Consider the following 16,179-nt stretch of genomic DNA (forward strand, 5'->3'; position numbering starts at 1 on the left):
GGCAACCCACTCCAGTGTTCTTGCCTGGAGAATCCCAGGGACGGGGGAGCCTGGTGGGCTGCCGTCTATGGGGTCACACAGGGTCGGACATGACTGAAGCGACTTAGCAGCAGCAGCCTTTCCCCTTTGGTAACCACGTTTGCTTTCTATGTCTCTGAATCTATTTATTTTTTGTAAATAAGTTAATTTGTATCATTTTTTAAGATCCCGCATATGAGTGATACCATATAGGATTTTTCTTTGATGAGAAACTGTCATTTTGAGTCTTGATATTTTGTAAGAAACCCACTCTCTCTATTTCTCTGTGTGCTTGTATACCCCCCTACCTTTTTTTCTCTGCAAGTCCACGTAATCTTTATACCCATGTTTCTAAAATTTTACAATGATGTACTGTGGTCTGCATCTATTTTCATACATTGTACTAGGCCATTTTAATCTGAAAATTGATTTTTTTTTTGTTTGTTTTCTTGTTCTGCAACACTTCTCTTTTTCATGTACTGACTTTTTGAGTGAGTCTTTCTTTTTTCCCCCTTTTCCTTTTCTCTTTCTCCGCTTTCCAACTTGTCTAACAGATTTTTTAACTTATATATATATATATATATTTAAATTCCCATAAGCTTTTTGTTTACTGAATATTTCTTTTTGAATAGCATCTTCTTATGTTGTGAGTATACCATCTTCCACTGTATCTCCAAGGGTATTAATAATTCTCAAAGGTGTAAAGTCTTTGTTTCTTGAGACTCCTCAAATGTCTGGTGACCTTGGCTGTCTCTTTAAGAGGAGGTCACTGAAAAACTGAGAGACTTGTACAAGTAGGTGGGACTCATTGACTATGGGTTTTGTTGTAGGATTTTCTGGCTCATCTTTTCTGTTGAGGAGTTCCTGGTATCAGATTCTTTTGACTTTTTTTCCTTCTCTCTCAAGCTGGTCATGTTTCTCTGGAAAGACTCTTCTGGTCTCTTGTCTGGGTATGTGAAGGTCGGGTCAGGGTTCAAGCCTGGTTGCCAGGTTAATTGGAGTTGAATGGGGAAGTAGTTGGGAGGAGCTGGGAGGAGTAGTGGAGGAGCCCTTGTCTCTATTAGGTAAATATTCAATTAATTCCTCTACTTTCCTAATATACCTGTGTGTCCCCCGATCCAGAGACTCCAGAGACCCTCTGTTTCAGCCTCTCAAAATAGGGGCAAAGGGTGTTGCTTGGTTTTCAAATTTGAGACTATCTCCAAGTCTAAGTAATATTCACTAGACTTTCAACCAGTTCCCCTGGCTTTTGTACCACCGTCATTTCCATTTCTCGTGGTACCTAGTTTATAATTCTCTTTTAAATTAATTTTTATTAGAGTATAGTTGCTTTATAATGTTGTGTTAGTTTCTGCTGTACAGAAAAGTTAATCAGCTATATGTATACATATATCCCCTCTTTTTAGGGATTTATTTTCCATGTCAGTCACCACGGAACACTGAGTGGAGTTCCCTGAGCTATACATAGGTTCTCATTCAGTTCAGTTCAGCTCAGTTCAGTCTCTCAGTTGAGTCGGACTGCAACCCCATGGACTGTGGCACACCAGGCTTCCCTGTCCATCACCAATCCCTGGAGCTTGCTCAAACTCCTGTCCATCAAATTGGTGATGCCATCCAACCGTCTCATCCTCTGTCATCCCCTTCTCCTGCCTTCAGTCTTTCCCAACATCAGAATCTTTTCCAGTGAGTCAGTTCTTCGCATCAGGTGGCCAAAGTATTGGAGTTTCAGCTTCAGCATCAGTCCTTCCAATGAATATTCAGGATTGATTTCCTTTAGGATTGACTGATTTGATCTCCTTGCTGTCCAAGGTACTCTCAAGAGTCTTCTCCAGCACCACAGTTCAAAAGCATCAATTCTTCAGCATTCAACTTTCTTTGTAGTCCAACTCTCACATCCATACATGACTACTGGAAAAACCATAGCTCTGACTAGATGAACTTTTGTCAGCAAAGTAATGTCTCTGCTTTTTAATATGCTGTCTAAGTTGGTCATAGCTTTTCTTCCAAGGAGCAAGTGTCTTTTAATTTCATGGCTGCAGTCACCATCTGCAATGATTTTGGAGCCCAAGAAAGTAAAGTTTCTCACTGTTTCCATGGTTTCCGTGTCTATTTGCCATGAAGTGATGGGACTGGATGCCATGATCTTAGTTTTTTGAATGTTGAGTTTTAAGCCAGATTTTTCACTTCCTCTTTCACTTTCATCAAGAGGCTTTTTAGTTCTTTGGTTTCTGCCATTAGGGTGGTGTCATCTGCATGTCTGAGGTTATTGATATTTCTGCCGGCAATCTTGATTCCAACGTGGCATTTTGCACGATGTACTCTGCATAGATGTTAAATAAGCAGGGTGACAATATACTCCTTCTATTTTATACATAGTATCAATAGTGTATGTATGTCAACCACAATCTCCCAGTTCATCTGAACCTCTCTCTCCCTCGCTTTGGTATCCACACATTTGTTTTCTATGTCTGTCTCTATTTTGGTTTTGTAAATAAGATCATCTGTACCATTTTTCTAGATTCCACATTTATGTGTTAATATACAGTATTTGATTTTCTCTTTCTGTCTTACTTCACTCTGTACGACACTCTCTAGGTCCATCTACTTTGTTGATCCATTGGGTTGTTTTTGGCATTTCTACATCAACTTACAGTGCAGACTTTTTAGATCCTCCAAGTTACTGTTCATTTGTTTGCTTTTTAATTTCAAAATTTTGTTGCGGTTGTTTTTCTTTCTATTCTTTTTACCCTCATGGGTTTATGCCTTTAAAAATTAATTTTCTTCTTGTTATCTGGTTTGGATTCTGGAGGCAACAGAGGTAAATGCCTGTGTTCCATCCTCCATCTTTGACCAAATGTCACTGGCTTATCTTTTCTTTTGGAGAACCGTTGATATCTGATTATTTAGGGTTTTTTTTTCCTTTGAACTGGTTAGATTACCCAGGAAAGACTCTTCTGGTTTCTTGTCTGGAGGGTATAAGCCAGGTTACCCATATAATGGGGAATGAAGATTCTCCCTGAGATCACTGTTCCCTTACCTTGTCTCCATCTTGATTTTTTTACAATCCATATCCCAAATGAATATATTGCATACAATTTTATTTTTATTTTTATTTTTTTTCTAATCTTAATTTTTAAACTTTACATAATTGTATTAGTTTTGCCAAATATCAAAATGAATCCGCCACAGGTATACATGTGTTCCCCATCCTGAACCCTCCTCCCTCCTCCCTCCCCATACCATCCCTCTGGGTCGTCCCAGTGCAGTAGCCCCAAGCATCCAGTATCGTGCATCGAACCTGGACTGGCAACTCGTTTCTTACATGATATTTTACATGTTTCAATGCCATTCTCCCAAATCTTCCCACCCTCTCCCTCTCCCACAGAGTCCATAAGACTGTTCTATACATCAGTGTCTCTTTTGCTGTCTCGTACACCAGGTTATTGTTACCATCCTTCCAAATTCCATATATATGCGTTAGTATACTGTATTTATGTTTTTCCTTCTGGCTTACTTCACTCTGTATAATAGGCTCCAGTTTCATCCACCTCATTATAACTGATTCAAATGTATTCTTTTTAATGGCTCAGTAATACTCCATTGTGTATATGTACCACTGCTTTCTTATTCATTCATCTGCTGATGGACATCTAGGTTGCTTCCATGTCCTGGCTATTATAAACAGTGCTGCGATGAACATTGGGGTACACATGTCAATTAATTCATAGATATCACACTTTGATGAAACAATAAGATTAAGAATCCAACATTTAAAATGCTTAAATTTGTAGTTTAGATCCACTAAATTCTAATTCATTGATGGTGTCCTGGAGAGAAGCTGCAGACCAATAATGCCTTTGAAAACTCTGCTCTTTGTTGAATGCTTCTCATCATATTATTGAATTCTACTAGGTCAGATTTATATTTAAAATAACTACTGTCAGAAATTATATTTGCATTTTTTGCTTTTGATTTAAACTAAATGAGACAAATGAATCTTTATAATGTATTTGTTGATGCAATTCATAGAAACTGATTTAAATGATATCTTTGTGTTGCTGTTTTGGCAAATTAACTGAGACCCTAATAATTTGGAATCTTCTACTTTGTCCCCACTTTTCAACTCCAGGATACTTCATTGTTCACAATGCAGGCAGACCAGAGTATGTTCAACATGGTGAGTTGATTTGGTTTGTGTTTTGGGAAAATTTTTCATCACCACCAAATGTTCCAAGGTTGATCATTGTAGGTAATTTAGAGCTTAAGTATTCAGAGTGTGGTTTCTGTAGCTCTCTCTTTTCTAGAAAATAGGAAGGAAAGCTCCTGAAAAATCATGTGACTTTGTATGTGGTTGCTTCTGTTTATAAAGGCACAGTGATCCTGGCAAAAATCAAAGTATAGGCTTCGATGGAACATGAAGTCTAGCCATTCAAGAACTGGATGTTTCTGTGTAACTATAGCTTATGCTACAGGACTGACAACGGAATTGCCTCAAGAATTCGTGCTGCAGAGTAGATCCTTGCTTTTTCTTGAACCCGAGCTACTTCATCTCTCATCTCCTCTCTTTATTTTGTAACCTGTAGAAAGAAGTAATACATGGTAAAGATGTGATGCCTACTTTGCTGCCAAATGAGATAAAGAGAAAGTTTAGCTCAGGAGTGAGTAGGAAGCAGAAAGTTTACTCTGGGTGTTAGAGGAGATTCTTGCAAGATTGGTTATCATAGGAAACATATGTAGCAGCAGCTTACTCCTAAGGCTGAACAAAGAGACCTTGAGTAATGTCACTGAGAGCTTGTCATTGCTGCACTATGGAGGATTTAGGCTCTTTGAGGATTAGTTCAGGAAGGTTATTTGTAGTGTACTGCTTTTCCTGTGGGAATGGCATAGAATTATCCCAGCTTCTGGCTTTCACTTTGGAAACTCAGAATTGGATTTAAATAGAATGAATTTTTCCTTTTAGATGATTTTACTTCTAAGAAAGGATTTCTGCTCTAGAAGGTTAATTGGCCATTTTTCAAAGACAAGTGTTTCTTTAACACTCTGTCCATAGATGGGTGTATTTTTGCCTTTTGGGTAACCAGGTAAAAGGTGGAGTCTGTGATGCCTGCAAATGAAGAGTTAAATGTTTAAAATTCATATTATATTGGTGTTAATAATGGAGCTAGAGAGACTTATGTTTCATGATTATTAGTGGTTTTCAGTCTGGGTGATGGAGTAAGGGTTATACTGACACTGGAGGATGAGATTTTTAATTACCAATTGTGAATGAGTTAAAAAATGGAGAAACACTGCTGTAAAAAAAGGCAATGGGTCATCAGTAAATTCACACCTACTACAATTGCAAATTCCTGGCACAGAATCCAGTGGTTTTTAAGTTTCTCTGAACATCTCCCTACCACCCCTACACATACAGCTGGTTCTAGGATCTTCCATGTGGGCCCTTCTCTTCTCTTTCTCTGTGTTTTCTGAAGCAGATTTCTTGTACTGTCTTTCCATTGGGGAGCTTAGCTGTGTCATGCCCAGCACTGCAGATGCTGCTAGTGTTGGCTCTGCGCTGTGAAGGACTAGGAGATCACAGTGAACCTCGCCCACTGAATTGCAATTGTGTAGCATCTTCCCAGAAGCAGAACAATGTCTGGACATGGGTTCATTGACTGATCTGAGCAAAGCAGAGGCTGAAGTTGGTAGTCAGCTGCACATCTCCCTAGTCTTCATCTTGTGGCCCCAGGAGATATCCCTTGAGTACAAGTTTAAACCCTGTTGAATCTGCAAACCCTACTCTGGACTCAGGATTAGCTCCATGGCCCTTTGAAGTTCTCATTAGAGTAGCTGTCTTAAGTTTGGAGAAGGCAGTTACCATATTGGAATGCGTCTAGACCCTTAACTCCTCTCTCCCAAACCATCTTTTCTTACCCTGCATTGCCTGCTTTCCAGCTTATCACAGAGGATGCTAGAAAATGTGTACTCTAGCAACAATAGTTGTTCTGTTCTAAAGCAGGAATTCCATTTCTGAGTCTGCAGAGTTAAACTGTCCTGGCACTAATATATACAGAGAATACCTCTCCTCTGAATGTATAATGATGGCTACTTCAGTGAACACCAGTGCCCCCAGATGGGTACAGCATGGTATCAACCCGTTTAAAATGTTTGCCAGGGGAAGCTTCTTATAGAAAAAAAAAAAGTGCTTGAAACAGGGCACAATTCCTAAAGGTCTACTTTAAGATCTTTCCACGAGATGCTGTTACCTTTACTTTTCCTTCTATCTTGACAAAATATTTTCAATTTTACATTATCGTAGAAGGATTAGATAAGTGACTTAAGTTTCCAAATTTGAGCAGCCTATTTTATGTATAGTCATGCTGTCATGTTTCAACCTTACTCATCATTCAGTGAATTCTATTTGTCCCCCTAGAACTTAAATTTATAATGCTATATTATAATATTTGGCATGATATTATAATTAAAGGAAAATATTGTGACTAGTGGAATATAACCAATTCCTCCTCTTTATATTTTGCTTCCATTGAGTTATTGTCTGACTGCAACAAGCAAATACCATTGGACTTATTCATGAAACACCCTGCCTATTCTTGCCGTGTATGAAACCAAAATTTCTCAGACTTCCAAGAAACCCAGACTGATGCAAATATTTTTTCATTTTAGGTTATCTTTGTGTTTGGTTTTGGGTTTCTTTTTTTAATCTTAATGTAAACAGATAAATTTATATGATAGATGTTTTGAAACTTCCTTGGCTCCTCGTCCCCCATTGCAGACTCAGCTCACAGTGGGGCAACCATCTGCCCATGGGTTTCTTTGTCTTTGTCAAATTACTCTTCCAATCCTTGTTGTGTAGGTCATTTGATATCCTCTCATAGCAAGTCACCTTGACTTCCAAAATGATTAGATCATACTGTGAGAGCTTATAGTATTTCTTAGCTGCAATGAAAACTTGTTCTATTATGAAGATAATTCCTTTTGAACAATACAAGTGAAATCTTTTCCAATAAAGAACTCCTGAGAGTAGAGTGAATTTTATCTCATTCTTTCTTAAAACTTGTGTCACATCGCCCTTTAAAGGTTATAAAAACCCATAAAAATACCAGATCTATGTACATTTATCTACCTAAGTATCCTTTTATTTTTATTATGCCCTTTCAAGAAAGGGGTAATGTGACCTTGGCATGGGTTGCAATGGAAGATTTGATGGCAGCATAAGAGAAATAGTTTGCATATTTATCCAACAGCAGGCTATTCATTATTTTCTATTATCTCAGCATAACTTCTCCATCACTTCCCTATGGAACCTATCCTGTGCACCCATTTCAGTCTACATATGAGAGAAAGATGGCTTTTGATTTCTTATGGCAAATGTTTGACAGAGATTTCTGAATCCTCCAAAGGTAATATTTATTGGAGACTCCTTACTCTTCTAGGAAAACACGTTTAAACTTTCTTGTGGTTTAAACACCTTGATGGAAAAAGATCTTAGCATACCTTCCAATGGCCATCTGTATGTTAATCTATGAATCAAAAGAAAGGAAATAGTTTCAGTAGCCATGGCAACATGCATTGATTGGCTGTGCTATTTTTCATAGCTAGTTATTATTTAATCTTGCTAACTTTAAAACTGAAAAAGTCTGGAGCTAAGAGATTCCAGAGGTTTTGTTCAGCATGTAATTGGAATCAGGAGGGTGTCTGTGGGTAGAGGTCCTAGTAGGAAGACAAGACTTCACTCTGGTCTGCACAAGAATCTGATTGATATCAAAGAGAATACTGCTCAGTAGTTCCTTAAAGGATTAGTTTATCATGTGAAAACGACTGATGACTAAGGATTTTGTTGGAAGGAGAAGTGAAATATAGGGACTGAACAGAAATGTACGAGGGCAAGGTATCTATAACTGTGGTGGCTCCTTGCCGGGTGGCTGAGTCTGTTCCTCCTAGCCGGGCGGTGGCACAGTCATTCCATAGTGACCTTTCGTATGCATTAATGCATTTTGATCTGAATCATTAGGATGACCCCTCAGTTTTTTGGCTGCATTGCCCATCAACAGAGCGGGCAGTGCCCAGAACTGTGTTCTCCTTGAATTCTTCCTTACTCCTTCCAATTTCCAAAGGAGGGAGCTCCTAGGATCTCTTCTGTCTCTGCTCCATAGTGCAGAGTACTGTATCAATGTCCCAAGAAGCGAATACTCAGAATGTTGAAAGCAAGTGCAACGAGTCACCAAAATGGTAAGTCTTTGCCCAACTTCAAAAGATATCACAGTGACGTTATTGTGAAACTTAATATGTTCATTCCTAGACTTTTTCAGTTCTGTAAAGAACCATCATGCTTAATCTGGACTTTTTTTTCCAGCACACATTTAATGAAGCTAATTACCTATATCGTGATGAAGAAAATTGTTAATTGTCCAGTATTCCATAACACTATCTGTTCACATGTTGAATCTTTTTCCTCTAACCCTCGAAACAAACCATCAAAGGCTGAATCTGAACAGGCTCCACCCACAGAGCCGAAAGCTGAGGAGCCCGCTGCTGCTGTTGCACCTGCCACTGGGCTGGACCTTGGATTGGACACCCGGGCTGAGGAGCCAGAGGAGGGGGCAGCGGTGAGCGCCACCTCCCTCCCACCCTCCGCCCACCTCCCCACCACTGCTGTGCTCATCTCATCCCATTTCTCCCTTCTCATTCCTGTTTCACTTGGGCCACATCACTTCCATACCTGTCACAGCTTCCCAAGTTCAAATGGCCTTTATTCCTTTGACAGTGAAAGTTCATTCTCTTATTTTTTATTTTTTAAAAAAGGAAGATATCCAGAGACCTGATCTAACACTGTCATGTTGCCACAGGCTTGGTTCTCAATAAAGGATACCTTGAATCTTCCTGCTACTCTCCCATTCATGGTAAAGAGGTGGTAATAACTCACAAATAACCAGACTTGTTAGTGCTTGCCCCACCTATGATGGCTAATGGCGGACCTTCCATTAGGGACCAACCTGCAGATGATAAGTAGAAGGGTAATCACTTTGTTGTTTATGTCTCCGTATTGATTTCTTACAGTATTAGTCTTGTAGGTTGGTTTAGGCCCCATGAGGGACTGAAATCCCACATTAAAAATCATTGAATCTACAAGGATTCCTATGTGTACCACTGTTTGCTCAAAATCAAGTCTGGTACTGGTTGTCATAATATGAGGGAGCTTAAGGATCTATTTTGTGCAGAGGTGAAGACTCGTCTGTCTGCCTGGAAACCTCTCACCTTGCTCACTGCAGCTGTGTACCACAGCACATCCTAACGCAGAATGGGCTCTATACACACCATACTGAATTGCATCATTTAATACACGTGGAAGTGTAGAATGATACCAAAGAAAATATAATCCAAAATACCCATGGAGAGTGAAAAGAGTTTATTTATGAAATGCAGTTAAAGCATCTCCCAAGAATTTAATCAGAGTGTTGCTGCTGCTACTGCTAAGTCGCTTCAGTCGTGTCCGACTCTGTGTGACCCCATAGACGGCAGCCCACCAGGCTCCTCTGTCTCTGGGATTCTCCAGGCAAGAATACTGGAGTGGGTTGCCATTTCCTTCTCCATTTAATCAGAGTACCATTTAGTAAAGGCTGTAGTATTAACTACAGCCTTCATGTAATTTGTACAGAGAGGAGAACCAATCTCCCAGTTTCCAAAATAATATTGCCTAGATGAGATAACTAGAGGAATGAAAGTTATATTTTTCCTGTTGGTGCCCTCTGTTATTTTGCCACGAAAAGGCAGGTCATCTGTCTAATTTATCATTTATTAATAGAGTAGAAAAATAAATAATAGGGCAAGATAGTGATGCAAGTATAAATTAAGAATGACTCAAGAAAAATGGTCATATTTTCCATGTAGAGGTATAGAGTTGGGCCAAATCCTGTAAAGAGAACAAGAAATGTTCTCTTTCTGCTAGATTGAGTCCCTCCTAGGAGGGCTGCTTGCACAGACTGTAGACTGGGAAGTGCTAAGACACCATGCTCGAGGGGAGAGTTTTCTCAGCTCTCATCCCCAGATTCACAGGTGATCTTAGGAACTCAGTGCAGATTGAACTTTTTCATTTGGTGTCAGATTGTGATGTCTGCACCTAATTAGGGTGATTTATGTAACAAAGGAAGGCTTCCCAGGTGACTCAGTGGTAAAGTGAGGTGGCAGGTGACTCAGCCTGCCAATGCAGGAGACTCAAGAGACATGGGTTCAATCCCTGGGTCAGGAAGATCCCCTGGAGTAGGAAATGGGAATGCATTCCAGTATTCTTGCCCAGAAAATCCCATGGACAAAGGAGCCTGGAGGCTACAGTCCATGGGGTTGCAGAGTCAAACACAACCAAGGAACTGAGTGGTGGCGGTTTAGTTGCTAAGTCGTGTCCAACTCTTGCGACCCCATGGGCTGTTGTGACCCCACGGACTCTTGCGACCCCATGGATTTTTGTTTTCTCAAATTCTAAGTTTATTGGTTGTCCAGTGAACAATCTGAGTCAGTTATCAATTATCAAGTACCTACTTTATTATACCTACTACATTTATCAAGATTTATAAAAGATTGGTGATCTTTGAAATCAAGGGTAGTATTAAAAATACTTAACAAGCTGCATGGTAAAACATCAACCATTACTAAACCTGGTTTCCCTCATGTTGAGTGAAGATATATTTGAAAGAATTCTTCATTCTGAAAATACTTGTCTCCTAAACTTCATTTGAACTTTAAAGAATAGAAATTTAGATTCCTTGTGAAATAGAAAGACTTCAAGCAGTTGACTTCTCCACCCTTAAAATGAACTAAAACATAATAGTAAGAGAGGGCAGCTCACAGCAGTTCAGTTTGCCTAATGCCCTTCAAAAGTGGATCCTTTTCATGTGTTTAGAATGAACATACTTGGATGAAGTCAGTTCTTCCCCAAGTTCTCCCTTCTTACTTAAGCAAATAATGTCAGACAGAATGTATTTTTGTTCTCTAACATAGGTTTATAGCTTCTTTCCCTTGGTGATAATCAAGATAATATTAGGGTTATTTTTTCTAAAGAAAGGTCTCTTCAGTTGCTAGATGTGTGATATTCAGTTGTAAAGACACAAAATCCACACTGTGTCCCAAGCTATTATTAAGCAGACTGGCTGTGGCTGTCATCAGTCAGGATGGGGTTGACGTGACCTTTTGAGGTCCTCATTTTTGCTACCAAAATGTCACCACATGGTTATTATTTCTAGTCTTGACAGAATGCATTTCATATTAGGTGAAATTTGTGGTGGTTTTGTTGAAAAAGAAACAAATGTAATTTTGAAAACAGGAAATTTAAGCAGTGGTTCACAAAGAAACCCTGGGCTCTCAAGAGAGGTTTATTACATTTTTGTTTGTTGTTTTATTCCCTGAATAGCTAATATTGCCTTTAGTTTTTCCCTACAGCACCAAAAGCACCAAATTTTACCGCTGTCTCTGCGGGATGCATTTTAAAAACCAACACTTGTTACCTCTTCTCTAGATGTTTCCATGTTATATAAGTACTGAAAATTTTCTTTAGGAAAGATAATCAATATTTGTTTAGATATATATTAGAGAAATAGATTAAAAAATAAAGATGATTTTTTTCCTATATTTATTTCATTTTCTTGCAGAGAACCCCTTCTTTCTCTAAATTTCTGTCTGATCCTATAGTTTGCTCAAACGATGTGAAGTGGACCAATGTCTTTTTTTCCTATTAGTTTTAAAGAAATAATGCAGTGTAATTGAGTTTAGGGTTTAGCTTTGTTTCCAAAACAAATAAATGGGGAAAAAAATCAAGATAGATATTTTTTAAATATTTAGAATAATTTTAGAATCCTGGAAGGTGAAACACTGACTACTTTTGATTTTTTGTGTGTTTTGTTTCTTTAAATATTTCACCAAACTTAGGTTGACTTGTCAAGGCCAATTTAAACCAACAAATATAGATGGATAGATAGATATAGATAGATATACCATGAACTTCATCTTGCCAGGGAATAGCTCTTTCTGTGTGTGTAGAAGGCATATGCTAGTTTCCCCCTTCATTCAGCTGGTAGACATATTTGAGCCTCTCTAGATGTGAGGCTCTGTTCTGGTTCTGGGGGATACAGTTTTGTAGGCAGTAGCTGTGGCTCCAGCCATCCTAGTTCACACGGAGTGGTGAGAGAGGAGGCTGACATTGCACAGCACTCGAGGCATCCTACTGCAATGAGCACATGGGTGAGAAACAGCATTGAGTTTTCTCCTTGTGCTGCGTGGGCTTGGGAGCTCAGACTTCCGCTGTGTCTCTACCTGTGAACTCGGATCTGTCAGGAAGACACTGAGGACCAGAGGAAGCCAGATGAGGCCGATTTCTTGTCTGCTCTTCATTATCATAGAATTATGTTCAGATGCAAAGCACTCACTCTGAAGTATGCCTTACATATATAATTATATATATTTCCCTGGTGGCTCAGATAGTAAAGAATCTGCCTGTAATGCAGGAGATCGGGGTTCTGTCCCTGAGTTGGGACGATACCCTGGAGAAGGGCATGGCAACCCACTCCACTCTTCTTGGCTGGGGAATCCAAGAGGCAGAGGAGCCTGGTGGGCTGTGGTCCAAGGGGTCATGAACAGTCAGACCTGACTGAGCAACTAACACACACACACACACACACACACACACACACACACACCAGACTAATTTGTGTGTGTGTGTATGCATGCCTTGGAGATGGATTTACCTCTTTACTTTTCTTAGAAAAACAAAATCACAGGAATGGTTATTTTCTCTGAGTTTGACTGCACTCCTATTAGCAGCTAACTACATTCTCAGTATCCCTCAGGCCAAACAAATAGCTGTTTCTTTTGTGTCCCAGGCACCCAGCAGAGATCCGGGTGTATAATGTATGCCCAGTAAATTCTGAGTCATTGATTTGTTGATTGATTGACACTATAGTCTGCTTACCTGAATGAGACTACAGCCAAAGCTATTAAAATACAGATATTACAGGATCATTTTCTTTCTGTTTCCATTCAGATAATTGAATTTTTGTATCTAGGAAAAGAAAACTGTTTATTGTGATCAAAAGCAGGACCATCTATCTTGTTATGCTGCCCAGGAGCCCTGTGACATCTGAGCCTCAGTTGCCACAAATGGAAAATGGGGTTAGTGTTAATTGCCTTCACAGTTTCCTACAAGGGCTTGGAAATAATCCACATTCCTAGTTTAACATCTGGTACATAGAGGTTCCTCAAACAATGAGAGTTGGATAATCATCTTCATGATAAGTGGTTCCCCCCAAGATAAGCACAAGTCAGCAATACCTTTACTCTGAGAAGGGGAAGGCCAGAGATGCAGAGGTATCACCCCCCCCCTTTTCAGTTTGCTGCACGATGATATTAAGGGACTCGATTTTGTATAGGTCCCCACCCAGGCCAAGTTCCTCTTGGATCCTGAAGAAGCTGCATCCCATCAAAATTCTTTGCCCTTTCCAAGACCACTTTGTCTCTTCTAGGGGACCTTCCTATTGGGTCCACTGATAGGAAGTATTCCAAACTTCACTGCCAGGAAGATATGAGCATTCGGAGGCATGCAGCCTCCTTCAGGAACAGTGGAGAGAACACAAAGGCAGATGAGTTCCAGAGATTGACACAAAGTTGATTCCAGTGGTCGGGCCAAGAACTTATTTTTTCTCTGCCATTGTACCAGGTCACAGGGAAGAGACAAAGTTAACCAGGGCTAATATGAAGGTAACAAGATGATAGACAACTCTGCATGCCTCACACCTCACAGAGCAGATTGACTTGGGGTTGTCAGTTTCCATATCTGAAAATGGGGTGCTGGTTGTTTTCATATGTGGCTGATATTAAGTATTCATTAGCCACCTACCAGCTGGCATACACAGACTGTCTTCCCTGCTTCCTAGGGTCTCATGTTCCAAAGCCCTTTCTTGCAAGACCTATGTGAGGATTGTGTGATGTTGTTATTTTGTTCAGAGTGTTATGATTACATATGAACATGGACATGAGGTTTCAGTTTATTCTTCTATCTTCAAGGAGCCCTTTGTCCACAGTTGGTGCCTAGTGATTTTTTAGGTGTTACTTTTGGCATGTACTCATTTTTTTCTATTGAGGTGCAATTCACATAACATAAAATTAATCAATTTAAAGTGAACCTAACATGAATTAATTGATGTTTTATTGAGGTGCAATAACAGTCGATTTAAAGATAAAACCTCAGTGGCTTTCGTACATTCCTAATGTTGTACAACCACCACATCTGTCTAGTTCTGAAACCTGTTCATCACCCCACATTAAACCCTTGTGCACATGGTCCCCTCCTCCCCCCCAACCCTGGGCACTGCCAGTCTGCTTCCCATCTTTATGGACTTTGCTACTCTGGATATTTCATATGCATAAAATCATACAATATATGACCTCTTGGTTCTGACTTAGTATATACTTTTATTTATTTATAATACTGAGTCTCAAGCAACCCCAATACTGCCTTACTCTGTGTGATCTGCAGTAAAAGGCAGTTTATGACTACAGACACCAGAGAATTAAGGTATAGTCAGCAGGACCATATCGAATGCTAGTAATTGACGTGCCTTCTCTCACAGCAATCCCAAGAAAGATGATACTTAGGAATCGTTGTCCCAGTTTGCAAATTAAGGAGACTGAGACACAGAGAGTTGAAGTGGTTTAAATGAAGATTACGTACACAGAAAGCGATGACGTGAAATGTGAATCCTGACATTTTAATTCATAGATACTCCTCTCTTAACTACTACAGAGGCTATGTTTTTCAAAAATGCAGGTTTTAAAAGTATGTTTACAGACCAGTCTAAAGCCAACAGGATTACAGTTGGGCTGAAATCCCTCCATGCTGATACCAGAACTTTCTCCAACCCACACTTAGACTTGGTACATATTCCTGGTGTGAAGCTGAAGGGTCAAAAAAGGAACAGAAATGCTCATACAGCCCCAACCTTGAGCTTCTCTGAGGCAATGAGCATCCTGATCCTTCACTTTGGCTGCAAAGCAAGGATCTAAGGTGATATAATTGGAAAGATCACTGAATAAGAGTCTGGAGAATTGGCTCTGTGGCTAACTGCTGAGGTGGCCTTGGGGAATTCATTGGGGGAAGTCATTTTCCCTTTCTGACCCAATTTTCTTCATCTCTCCTCTACAAGTTGTGCTTGATACACAATATGTTCTCTTGCTGCTCTCAAAAATCTATGACTTATTCCATTAAACAGTGAAGAATTTCCAAAACCCCTCATGGTAACGAGTACCCTTCATTCGTGTCTTATAGCTTCTATTTGCTAAGCATATGGGGTGACGGATTGGCATGGAGTATATTTTACTTACCCTAGTCAGAGGCTGAAATATCCGAAGGAAGACAGTTGGGTCTTCTAAGGGTGACTATCAACTCCCTATCCTTCCTCAAGACCCAGTCCCCGACTACCATCTGGATGGGTCCCAGGCTACCCAGGGAGGTGCCCATGGTTCTGGCAGGGTCAGGGTTGGGAGTTTTAAGCATGGTGACATATAGGTGATTGGCAGATCTCCAGTTTTTGGTCTGGACTCTGGGTGTGCCTGGTAGCCCTGCCTCAGCCTTCTGCCAACCTGAGCCTGGACCTACTCACAAGGAGGCAATTTGAGCAGTGGCAGCAAATGCTCAAAGACACCATAGCCATGCAGAGTGAAATGTTTATTGTGCAGTAAAGGCATTTTCCTTAAATAAGCTCTTTGCAACTCCCACTGAGGCTGTGTTTTGTGGCTACTTCTGAAACTAATACTTGATCACATCAAAACCTCTGAGAGTGTGCAACACACAATATTTACCTTTGCTTGTAAAGATAAATCCACTTTTCCTATTCATTTCTCCCAAAGAAGAGGCTGCAAATAATCTCTAATTAAAGCTTTGTTTTAATATGTACTATTATCGGATAGTCTACTATGACCTTAAAGGCCAAATTAACCCCAAATTCATTAACTTTAGTATTTCAGCAGGAGATTGTAATTTATAAAGAAAGTATGGAGCCAAATCGGACAGATGTTGCCATGGCAACACCTCTGCCAGCAGCTGAGTTGCACTGGGACCAGGCTGCTGAAGGTTTATGATGGGACTGCAGGCTATGCTAGGAGAGTAGATTGAAAAGGATG

General features: G+C 39.9%; 1 protein-coding gene across 2 annotated transcripts in view; it reads left to right on the top strand.

Moving 5' to 3' along the window:
* AMPH (amphiphysin) overlaps positions 1–16,179 on the top strand; it is a 212,848-nt gene that overhangs the window by 175,232 nt on the left and 21,437 nt on the right. For both annotated transcript variants that reach the window (XM_059885736.1, NM_001098130.1), the window contains 2 exon segments: positions 4,148–4,195; positions 8,499–8,624. In XM_059885736.1, coding sequence (XP_059741719.1) covers positions 4,148–4,195; positions 8,499–8,624 — 174 coding nt within the window.

The sequence above is a fragment of the Bos taurus genome, chromosome 4, assembly GCF_002263795.3.
Source record: "Bos taurus isolate L1 Dominette 01449 registration number 42190680 breed Hereford chromosome 4, ARS-UCD2.0, whole genome shotgun sequence".
In the NCBI taxonomy this organism is placed as follows: domain Eukaryota; kingdom Metazoa; phylum Chordata; class Mammalia; order Artiodactyla; family Bovidae; genus Bos; species Bos taurus.